Genomic DNA, 12,955 nt, shown 5'->3' on the forward strand with positions numbered 1-12,955 from the left:
GGCCGTAGGTACGGTCTTTATTATTTTGTTGCTTTGTACATTGCTTTTGTCAATTGTTGTAACAATTTGTGGTGAATTGTGTTGAGACAACAATCACTGCCAAAAAGAAGTAATATAGGAAGTTTGAGTGTTCTGTGTGAAGGCCCGGGCCGATGAGAGAGTGTTTTGCATGTCTGTGTCTTATTCAGCGTGGGAAAATGTTTGCCTGCTAGAACAGTGTCTGTGAAGAGATAAAAGCTTAGAGAGCAGAGAAGGGAGGGGCTTATGGTGTATAAGAAAGAGAGTGAGAGAGATTTTTGTGAATGAAAAACTGTTTTGAGTGAGAGCATATGAGAGATCAGTGTGTGTGTCTATATGTGTGTGTTAGTAAAGATAAAGTGAGGCCTCTGTAAATATAAACTGTAAATATGAGTGATTTTATCTTTAAAAACATAGTTTTGTGATATTATTTTTCATTTTCTCATTTTCTTTTTTGCTTAATATACCAGATGAAGTAATTATGGATGATAATAACTTAAAATATAAGAGACGTGTATTCATAGCAGCTAGGGATGTTCATATTGTATATAATAATAATTGCTAACGCATGGTGACACAAAGGTGGCCCCTAAATGAGACAAATTAGCAAAAGCAAAACTTTTTGAAATGCGTCCTACTTTAGAAATGACTTCTGTGGTAGATGAAAAAGAGAAAATCTGCCCTTTTTGGATAATAATCATCTGAGCTAATTGCGTGCTCTTTGATGAGGTAATGTTGCGTGAATATCTGATAATGTATGAATCCTGATTCTGTTGTTGATCTGTCGCTGCTGTTTGCACGTTTAAATGAGATAAAATGTTTTGTTTTTTATCAGAACACAGACAACCGTCAACTATTTTTACTCAATGACAATTTAATATTAAAATCGTATAAGTTAATGGTTAATGTTCAGTTAATAAGCTGCGGTTGTCGATTGAGAAAATTAACTGATATGAACATCCCTATTAGCAGCAGAAAGAGTGTGAAATGCTCAAATTCAAACTGAAATAAGAGATATTAACAATAACTTCTGGAAAAGCATTTAGCAAATATTTAGCAGTAATATAAATTAATAGACTGGTATCTGAGATAATTAGTGGAAGTACAAAAGTTACCAGAAGTAGAGAAAAAGTGGCCATAGATAACCTGGCAAGTAATAATTAGAATCCTTTGTGGAATGTGATGTTGATAGAATATTTAGATGAGGTTTGCTCATACAACCTTCAGAGATCAAGTAGGCCACATACGCCTGATAATGGAAATAATAATATTTTGGAAATATTATTTGTGAGTGAAGTTGTCTATTTATTCATTGGTCACCCCTTATTTTGTATTAGGGAATATACAATAATTATTACATAATAGTAAACAATAATAAACAATATTATGAATACATAAATTAATAATTAAAAGTAATCCGCGATAAGAGTATATGGGTAAATAAGACCGGTGCATTGTGAATGTAGGCCTTTGATTGCCTGTGACAGAGAGAGTGTAATAAGAATATTTGTGGGAGAATTTGAGGGAGGAACCTTGAAGAAATACATTTTCCAAATTGACCTATGTAATTAATTCTAATTATGGTGAAGTGTGTTTACAGACATGGCATCCATATCATTGGAAAGGCTGAAGTCCAGACATCCTATCAGCACGGATTTGATTACAAGAACTTCCAAACAAATGGACCAAACATACCAAACACTTGAGGACAAAATGGCTAGAGGATGGGACATTTGAGGTAACAGTGTGTGAGGACGTGGAAAATTTGTAGAAATTACAAACCCTAAGAGTAAAATATGAGAAGAGATGAGAAAATAGTAATAATAATAATGATGATAATAATAAAATAATAGTTTTTAATTTATTTAAAAAAGGAGGGACTTAACTTTTTAAAATTTAGAGTAAATAGATTTAGAATAAAGAGATACTAAAAGAAGATGATAAAAAGTTGTAGACAAAGGAAAAAGGCCTCCTCTAGGGATGAGGGATTTAAAAACCAATTACCAATAATTACAGGTGACATACAATTTTAGGACAGAATAGAATTAGAGCCAGACCAATCACAGGCTAGAGCACAACCCCTTTTACAAACCCCTAAACTCGCCACATATACAGATGAGCCCACAAGCCCAAAAAAAAAAAAAAAAAAAAAAACAATAGACAGCAAACCAAGGCCACAACCCAGTTCTTAACGCATAGGCTGATGCAGCCAAAACATTAGGAAAGATGTTAACACCCCCATGAGATAAATAAAACATATAACAGTGTAAGCCACAGCCCTACATCAGATAACACCCCTAGACGTAGGCAGAACAGAAAGGCCTAAGTTAAGGATGGACAAATTTAGGAATGACATTTTAGAAAAAGTAAATGATACAACACCGACAGTAAGTGTAGAGTAGGGACCAGGCAGGCTGGAGAAACCAGACCAGTAAAAGCTACAAGCAAGAGGAAAATTCAAGCAAGCAGCCGGTATCTCAAGGATGGAGAGAGAGGGTGCAAGGATTTAAAGTTTGAGACTGGACGCTGGGTAAACGTTGGACAAGAACAGCAAGCTGCATGGATTTATGCCAAGAGACAATGTTTATGTTGATGAACCCAGAAATACATCAATGTGCCTGATTTTGATAAACGGACAACAAAGACAAAGACAATGTAAACCCTGGGCCACTCAGGATTTTGATGGACTAGCTGCACGCCTTCCAGAAATACATGAAGGAGCCGGAAAATGGATACAAACTTTTGAGCAAAAGACAGCAGGGTGTGTCTCAGCCATAGGAGATATCAAGGCCCTGTTGGCAAAGTGTGTCGGTGGAACAAAGTTGAATGAACTTTTGAATGATGTTGGACTGAGAATTGCAATTGACAACATCAGAAGAGATAAAATGACCTTTGCCCCCTTCAGGAAGAGCACGTGGACAACAATACACAGAGAATAACCCATGCAGATTGACCCGAAGATGCTGAGAGGTGATCCGATTGGTGAAACAGAAAATCCAACAGCATATATACAAGAACAGCTGAAACGGTGGTGTGAAGAACTGGAAAAAGACCCGGAAGAAGACTTTGTTTTAGCTGCACTGTTCAGAAAGGCAATAGTGGAAGCTGTGCCACCACCGGTTAAAACCAAACTCGAAGATTTAGTCGAACTGAACTCCAAATCACACAAGGAGTTCTGTGATCATGTTTCACATGCAGTCAAGCAGCACCAAAAGAATGAGCTGAAGGCAACAACAGCAGAGAGAGAGAGAGAGAGAGAGAGGGAGAGGGAGAGAGAGATGCAGAGGGGGCTGGCAAAGTTACAGCGGGATGACTTTGTGAGCAAAACTAAGAAAAAAGCACAAGCTGTTCTGAAGGAGAAACAACCAGCTTTAATGGTGCTCATCAACACACCTGCCCCCACCATCCAGCAAACACAGATAGCAACACCAGCCCAACCCACTCCGGGACATGCTCAACAGCAAGCCACTCTCATTGTTATCTGTGCAAAGCCAAAACAGCAAAACAGCAGGAATGGACAAAAACAGCAAGGAGGCAGAGGACAAGGCAGAACAAAAAGATCACGTGATAGATGCTGGGGCTGTGAAGATGCTGGGGCAGCCTGGACACTTCAGAAGTGAATTTCTGAATAACCCATGGTCTAATTAAGATCAACAAAACTGACAGCAGAATTAACAAGGTGGATGGTTGAACCGACAAGACTGGTAGCCAAACCAGAGACAGTAAGGCCCACCCTAGCAGCAGCAACAATCACAACAACAATCACAGTGTGGTCCAGTGAATCTGTGGTGTGGGCCAGACCAAAGCTACTAAGGTTGCCCAGAGGATTCTAACGGGAGGGGCCAACATCCAATGATAACTGACAATGCTGACAAGAGATTATTGACTGCGGGTTGAAGTTGAAGGGAAGGATGAACCTATGATGACTGACACTGGAGCAACTTACACATGCGTAAATCCAAATTATACCACACACCTGCACCTGTCTGAAAATTTTGAAAAACAAGCAGGATTTTAAGGAAAAAACCCAGCTCAGACACCTCTGACTGCTCCAGTCTGTCTGTAATAAAAAGCCAAACAAGTGATTTTAGCAATATTAGTTTCTAAGCACACCCATTAATTTTTAGAAAGAGGTACCCTGTGTAGATTAAAATTGCAGATATCTTGTTCCCCTGATGGAATTTAGATTAACAGTAAGGCAGTTAGAAAAATTACAATGATGACACCACAAGTAAACTTATATTGGATAGGAAAATTTAGAATAGAATATATACAAGATAATTACAAAATGGAAAAAGTTTGTGAAAGAGCAAACTAATGAACATGGAAGGTACAGTCTGAATTTTTACTGTATTATGATGTATGACCCCTTATGCAGAACAGATCTAGAAAAAGAGTGAATAAATGAGAAGGAAGGATAGAAAGTTCCCCTGATTTCCCCACTTATAGAATAGCGCCCCAAGTTACAGCTTCACAGATAGACACTTGATTAAAAAAAAAAAAAAAAAAAAAAAAAAAAATAGAAGGATTTTTGACTCTACAGCACATGTAACTATTTTGCAGGCAAATAAATTAAGTATTAAGATCTTAGCCATATGATGAAAAATAAAATAGGGAATGCAGTAAAATTCTATACTGCTCATTTTGGAAGAGAGGAGAAACAAGAAAGTTGTGTGCACCATGGTTCTGGCAGTAGTTGCAACTGATAAGATAGAGATTATTTGGCAGTCATCCCAGAGCAGGCCTAACATCAGAAATAGAGCAGCTGATTCAAACTAATTTATGGAAAAGCTAAAACATATGTGAGTTTAACAAAAATTTAGCAAAATCTGTAAGAATTAAAATAGAAAACAAGAGGTACCCATTGTGACAGGAAACAATAAAATGTTAGAAGCACTATTGAGGCATTAGGAGTTTTTAGTAGAAACATCAAACTATTGTAAAACACCAATATTTTCTGCAGCTAAAGCTTTTATTTTTGTTCATGATTGAAGAAATATAAATGATGCATTTGAAGTTTGGCCAGCACACAGTAAGTTCCGGATCCACACACACTGTTAACTAGTATCCCTCCTGAAGTAAACTGTTTCAATGAAATTAATTTATGCTCTGCTTTCTTTAGTATGTAACTGGACGAGAAATGCAGAAACTTTTACCTACAAAGGTAAACAACTCACTTATTCTAGATTACTGCAAAATTTCCTCATTTACTTTATATTATTAATTAATTATTAAAAACAGATTTGAAAAGATCTAGTGTTGGACAATGCGCTGTTCCAATATGTGGATGACCTATTAATTTACTATCTCACACTTGACCCATGCTGTAGAGATTATAAAAGTATTAAATAAATTAGCTGAGGGGGGAGGCACAAAGCCTCTAGAGCTAAATTACAACATTGTTAAACATAAGTTAAATATTTGATAAGATTAATTGCATATAAGGCTGAAATTATGACCCAACAAATTAGAAGGCATAAGCAATGCACTTATGCCACAAAGGAAAAAAACATGTCAGAGTTTAACTTTGATAGGATAGAAGATCATTTAACAAAGATTGCATGTCCCTAAAATCATTAATAATTGAGTGAAGCAACAAAATTTAAGTGCCTTACTTTTACTTTAAAGCATTCATATTATAAAATTGAGACATATCTGTAGCCCCAATTGTGTATGATGAAGATTTCTCACTAGATGATAATGTCTCAACGGAACTAATGGAACAGGGGAAATAAATGTGGAAAAAATTCCATAATAATTGTATCACAATTTGACATTTGGATAAATACAGTATATGTTTTGGCAAAATTGATATGTCAGAAGTTATTTAATCTGTGAGCTAAAATGACATTCGCAGACAACTTCACAACAGTACAGTCAACTAGGAATACCTGTAAAAACTAACTAAACTATAACTTTTTCCCGTTACAAACAAAAAACGCTGTTGTAGCTGAATGTTTTTGGATATGTGGGAGGAATGGCTTACGATACACACTCCCCAGATACTGAAAATGCTTGTGTGCTAGTTAATTTAGCCCAGGCCATTAGTATTTAAATGTGAAAATTATATAACCTTGTTAAACCCCTGCTCTTTATTTTTGTGTAGTTTGGGTTTTTCTCTGTCCTAGTAGTGGTTGTCCATTTGGAAGGGGACAGAAACCAATTATCTATGACACCTGAGGTATAACTATTTAAGAGCTGTTGCCCCCCCCACAGAGGATAGCTACCCATTTGTTTGAAAAACCTTTCGTATGTTGGCATTTCTTTTGGCATCAAACAGTGAGTTTGAATTTGTCTAGTTAAACTAGATCAGAGAAAGTGTGGGTAAGTGAGCTGAACCGGAAGACTTTTTCCTGTGTTTGTTATTTTCTTTTTTGGAAGTTAGGAGAGTTTTAACTCAGGAGATCTTGTAGTTCAGATTAGTTAGCTCACTGTCCTGGCCTTATGTAAGTATTTAGCTATGACTTTAGTAACATTATATTTTCCATTAGTTTGTTTCGGTTACATTTTTATTCTGGGAAAAACGTGATTGATTGATTGATTATCTTTTGCTTCGCCATAGTGATGTTTTTTCTGTTTTTGATTAGACTAATATGTTGGTCCCTTAATTGGGTGGAGACAAACCTGATGAGCATGTTGAGCCCTGACCACTTTATGATAGAATAAAAAGAGCATATCAAATTGCCAATTCTTTTATGATTGGATAGATTATATTGATCAGCCAAGAGGAATACCAAATGATCTGAATTCCACATTTGGATTTAAATTCACACTGATTTGGATCTGAATGGATTAATCATCTCTATTACAATTAGAATCAATTTATTAACTATAGTGATGATAAAATGAAGCTGATAGAACAAGTAAGACTTAATGATGATACTGATTTGAAAATTGATAACTGGTTTGCTTTTTTCCTGGGGAGCTTGGCTAACCAAAACTGATATTTCATGTTATATTGCAATTGTTGTTGTTTTTTCTTGCTCTTCTGTTGTGTTCTAACTATCTCCAGGTCTGTGGTGACTAAGGCAACTGCCAAGCAGATGGCAGTACAAACAGGACCAAGTGTTCACCAAAGTCCTGATGGCCTAATGCTAAACATACATACTACATCGTTAGTTGACACCACACCACCAGCTGACAATACTTATGAAACTATGGATTAAAATGTTACATTCTTTTGTTTCTTTGTTTTCCATCTTTTTGTGATATGTTTGGTTAGTAAAGGGAGCAAGTTTATAATTGTATTTCTTTTATTGTTTTTCAGTATAAGTTACAAATCATTAGTCCTGAGTAGGCAGGAAGTTAGAGAAATTTTGTTTTTAAACTTTGTTTTCATCTTTAATTTCCCCTCTTGTGTGGTGACTGTAGGTCCTGGTGTCTTTTTAGATATAAAATCCAGGGGACAAATTGTCTAGCTCGGCCGCACAACGGGGGACAATGTAAAGATGTGAAATATACCATATAATACACATAGACTCGTATTACCAAACACAGATATCGGAGCACAACTTCACCTCAACGACTACACTAAAGAGTGTCTCAGATAGCGCCCCTGGTGACCGGAAAAGCTAGGGGTTCCTCTGAGAACGAAGGTCCATATAATCGTTGCACTAAAGTCACACACATCACCATTATATTATTAAAAGTAGATTGTCTAGATATTTTGACTACTGATATACTACACTACTGAATTGTTACTGCTGTATTACACTACTGTTGTATCTCTCTACCTGTACTGAGAACATCTTTAATTAATCAATATATTTACTACTGATCATGATTACTGGCTTATTTTGATTGATATATTTTCTTTCAGCATTCTTTAGTAATGATAAGTCTTACACATTTTAAAATTACTGAATTTGATTTTACATGTGTCTTTCTTTTTCTTAATTACAAATAATGAGATACTAATTGTTTTTGAACATTTTCATTTTTGGGTTCCTTTAGTATGTACAAGGTCCAAGAATCTTTTTTCCTTCTTTTAAGCTAATATACTCACTTAAACAAACAAGAATGGTGCCATTTTGGGAAGGTTTTTGATTCTTGTTCCCTTAAGGGAGTGAGTGCTGCATCTTAACTGCGTCTGTGTTAGGATCTGCATGGAACTTTTTGATCCATGAAAGCTCTTAGCTAGTATAACACCATGTGCGACAACGTTCTGCTGCAGCACTCTCATTATGTGATGTTTTCTTAAAGGTACCCCCTCATGTTTGATGGACTCAGGAGTCCATAAGGGGGGGATATATAGTAGTTTTTGTTGGGTAAATTACTGATCATATGCTGTATTAATATTATATTAGGCCTAAGGCCTGTTGTTTCTACACAAGGCTATATGACACCCAGTTAAACTTTCGTTTTCTCAGTTAACTTTCGTTTCCTAATTAAAAGAGTCCAGGTGCTATCCTGCAACTATACCCCGATTGTTCTCGCCACGATTAGTTTGAGAAACAAGGTCGACATAAGCGATAAAGAAGAGGACGCCATTTCAGATTAGTTATCTTTCGTTTTCTCAGTTTCCTAATTAAAAGAGACCAGGTGCTATCCTGCAACTATAGCCCGATTGTTCTCGCCACGATTAGTTTGAGAAACAAGGTCAAACAACCAATAAACAAGAGTACGTCATTTTAGATTAGAGAATTCGTCCGGCTGTACTTTGCTACATTAACAAAAAGTTGGTTATGTCAGGGAAAGCCAAGGCCAATCGAAATAATAAACAGAGAACGTCACTTTAAGATTTAAGAAGTCCAGCTGTCATTTTAGATATGAAGAAGGATTCAGCTGCACATAAAACAAACAGATTAATTGTGGCAGACTGAGACCAATGAGAAGAACATACGTCATCTCAGATAAGAAGTGTTTGATCTTACTGTATAAAAATGGAGTCAGATGTTGGGAGGGCAGATGATCTTTTAGCGCCTCTATGAGGGGTATTGATTGTCTCACTTTGTTGGCTCGGGCGAATAAAGTAATTTTTGTTTGGCACCTGGAACCTTTGTCTCCTGAGTATTTTTTTCTTATGAAGATTCAAGCTAAGACTTTTTGCCACAACACTACACTTGTGGTTAATTTCAAGCCCTCACTACTAAACTGTATTAAAAAAAAAGTGTACTCTCAGAGGACGTAGCTTTGCATGGAATCTTTATGAATAAAACATCCAAGCCTTTTGTTTCCGTCTACATTTGCCAATATAATATGCAGAAACACTAACCTGGGCTGTCAAAGTGGCACTGGGGTGGCTGAAAAATGCAGACCTGGCACCTGTTTTCAGACCATGTGCTCTCCTGATAGTCTGGTGACCTCCAAGAGGAACAGACAGCGCCTCCTACAGGGATGGAGGAAATAAAAATATTAGTTTCAGAAGTGACACAAAAATAGCACTTTACTTCAAAGTGGGTGGGATTATAGACTTAAACCCCTAGTATAGTTTGTTTTTTACGTGTACGCAAACGTATGCGCACTGCCTCGTAAAGTAAAGTTTATTTGACTCATACGTGTACAATGACGGGAAAAAATGTAATGCATACAATGTAATGCTCCTGTAGGCGCATGTGCAACCTACGAGTACAATGAATCCCTTATGAAAATGTACCTTTTTACTACATTTGACTACAGTTTAAAAAAAAAACAGTTTTGAAAACCATGGTATTCAAAAATTATAGTTAAACCATGGTTACTATAGTAAAACCATAGTTTTGCTAAAAGTAATCAATTCAACAAAAAAAAAACATGGTTACTGCACTTTTACATGGTTGATTTTCGTATGGGATTCATTGTACCCGTAGGTTGTGCATGCGCCTACAGGAGAATGTAGTATGTAGCCCAGGTGATGCCTTACCCCTTACGCAAATTTACCATGGTTTTATTGTGGTAAAAGTGTAGTAACCATGGTTTTTTGGTGTATTGATTACTATCAGCAAAACCATGGTTTTACTACACTAACCATGGTTTAACTATGGTTTTTGAAAACCATGGATGTCAAAACTATGGTCATTTTGGTAGTTACTATGGTTTTACTACAGTAAAAATGGTTTTTTGGTTTTAACTGTATAAACCATGGTTAATTTTCGTATTTTTGTCACAGCTTGCATGTGTCGAACGTCAGTGATCTGCAGTGTTTACACTAGGGATGCACCGATACCACTTTTTTGGAATACGAGTACGAGTACTTGCATTTCAGTACTTGCCGATACCGATACCGAGTACTTAATAAAAAAACATGATTAAAATTTACAGGTAACAGCTTTAGTCATATAATTTAGCAAAAAAACAAAGGACTAGTTTTCCAGTTTGTTGTAAACTCTGCCTCTTTGGACAACACAAGAGGCATTAACCCCTTACACGCCACTCAAACATAGACATTTCTCAGACCGTGGTATCGATTCCAGGTATCGGGGGACTTTTAACCAGTACTTTAGAAAATGTGGTATCGAGGCCGATACCCGATACCAGTATCGGTATCGGTGCATCCCTAGTTTACACGTCACATTTTTGCATATGTACACTGACTAAAACCTCAAACGAAGTGGTACAAATAAAAAAGGAAATTTACACAGTGGAAAACACACCTAAAAGTGAGCCACACCAACTCCCAAATCCGAGCCAAATTATTCAGTGGAAAAGAATAAAAAGAGTAAAGGATATTAATAAAATATTATTATTTGTTCAAACTCATGTTGTTTTTTCCCATGAAACAAAAAAAATTCTCCTTTGGTATTCAACAGAAAGAAACACTCATAAAGGTGAGTAAATAATAACACAACTTTTATTTGGGTGAGCTATTACTTTAAACGCTAGAAGTAGGAGTTGTGTGATAAAACAAAATCTGTCTTTTTTAATGTTTAAGTGCTAAAATTGGGTCTGCAGTGCTTCTATCAACCTAGAAAATGGGAAAAAGATCAACCCAATAACGTCGTTTTGGTAACCCACTCTCTGCAAGCATGTAAAAAAAATTAGCTTCTCCTTGTGATGTAAGAAGGGGATAATACCGCCCCTTAATCTGCACTATCCAACCACGCCACTGCCATTTAGTACAGAGATTAGCTCATTTGCATTTAAAAAGACACACCCACAAATGGCACATTTTTGCTCACACCCATAAGGTGGCAAATTGAACATGCTATAATAAATTATCTATATGATTTTTTTAAGGTAAAACTTAACATTCGCACTTTGGGGACATCAAATATTTATTTTACACCTTAAAGTCATCTTGTGAAATATCCCCTTTAAGAAAAGCACACCAAAATTGATTTTCACAGAGAATAGTTTTGCTTGGGGTTTGAATAAGTATTTTCAGTCAAGACATATCTCATTTCAAGGCAGCTTCTCTTTCGTGTGACAAACCTGGACACAAAAACATCACCCATCCTCCTCTCGTGTTACACAGCATACTGCAGCTGTTTACCATCCAATTAGAGAATTAATTATGTAAAAGGTTATGAATTCATGACAGATGCGAGTAGCATGTAGAATCAAAGAGGTAAAAGGCGCGCGTGTGTTGGCGTACGTGGGCGAGTTTTAGCGTGGGTCACGTCGGGTTGAGGACTTAAATGTCTCATCTTCAGTTAATGCAGTCAGGGAGGCTGTAGATCAGACCTTTTGAGTTCTGCCGTATATTTCTAGAACTCAATCTGACTCCAAGAGTGACAGATAAAAGGTGCCCACTCCATCACCTCGGGAACGTCAAAAGCGAATTGGGTAATATAGCAGGCCGACAGATGCCGAGTGAAAGATGAGGTCTAAAACACGTCGTGCCACAAGAGTTTGAACAGTAAGTAGTGGCAGGTACGTCAATGAAAGTAACTAAATCATTCTCTTAAAACTGCCACCGGCTAAAACATCAGTCGACAATTCAGTCGTGACAGCGGCAATTAGCTCTGCGCCCTGCATGGGCTGTAAAGTTTAACCTTTTCACAAAAACACATCAAAATCTCAATTAACGGCGCGCTATTATACACTTCTGTAGCATTTCTGTAGAAAAATTAACCACGGTTTTGCCAATGGTAATCAATACGAAACCATGGTTTTTACAAAAAAGCATAGTTCATTTTTATAAGGAATGCATGCCCACGGTCCACACGTTATCCATCTGATGCATGCTGCACACTGTAATGGAAAGCACTTACATGAGCCGGTCGGTGGGCATTACTGTATATACATTTACATAAGTGTAAGTGTTTTCAAAAGTCAGGAAGGGCAAACCACCACATTACTAGAATGCATTTCTGATTACAGCCGTGGCCAAAAGCTGAAAATTAATATTTGTGTCATTCTCAAACATTTTGTCCACGGCTTCACATCTAACAAAGGTTTAAAGCTCAAGCTGCAGGTGCACTGAAAGTTCAAGGCCTATGTGACTCCAAGGTTTTATGTTGCATGCCGGGTAATGGAGCATGTAAGTGTCGTGAACTTCTTGTGCCAGTTGTTCAGTGTGGGCCAAGATCTTCTGGAAATCCATTGCAGAGCTGCCAGACTCCAATTAACCCAGTACACTTGTGGTAATTGTTTACCGTGACTTGAGGTTAAAAGTACATGCTCTGTGTGATTTGGTAATTGCACCCTGGGGATTGATATGCAAAAAGATTCAAATGAACAGCGGCATAGCTAAAGGGGTGGACTTACAACATGCAAGTACTCCAAATGAGATCTGTTTCGCGTCGTCTTGTGCTTAAGTATTTCATTTTGCAAGTACTGAAAGCATGCACAACGTTAAACTTTTCTGACGATGCAGCATTGGGTGCGTTAAATGTATTAAAAAATGTGAATGTGTTATTTTTCCCTATAATAAATTAATCTACATGAAGACCCAGTGGATTTGTTTCTAGACAAGCCACTGGAAGAATACGGTTGACAGTTTAACGACATAATGTCTTTTAGTTAAAGAAATCGAGTTGATTCATCACTGCGGAGCTTACAGTATACACCACATGAG

The 12,955-nt window shown here is 37.0% G+C and overlaps 1 protein-coding gene across 1 annotated transcript in view; it reads right to left on the reverse strand.

Moving 5' to 3' along the window:
• The window catches only part of mcu (mitochondrial calcium uniporter), a 109,222-nt gene that overhangs the window by 61,415 nt on the left and 34,852 nt on the right, over positions 1 to 12,955 (reverse strand). Inside the window, exon 2 of the mRNA XM_065251230.2 lies at positions 9,233 to 9,346. Within this exon, the coding sequence (XP_065107302.1) occupies positions 9,233 to 9,346 (114 nt within the window). The remainder of the gene's footprint in view (positions 1 to 9,232; positions 9,347 to 12,955) is intronic.

The sequence above is a fragment of the Paramisgurnus dabryanus genome, chromosome 20, assembly GCF_030506205.2.
Source record: "Paramisgurnus dabryanus chromosome 20, PD_genome_1.1, whole genome shotgun sequence".
Lineage (NCBI taxonomy): Eukaryota > Metazoa > Chordata > Actinopteri > Cypriniformes > Cobitidae > Paramisgurnus > Paramisgurnus dabryanus.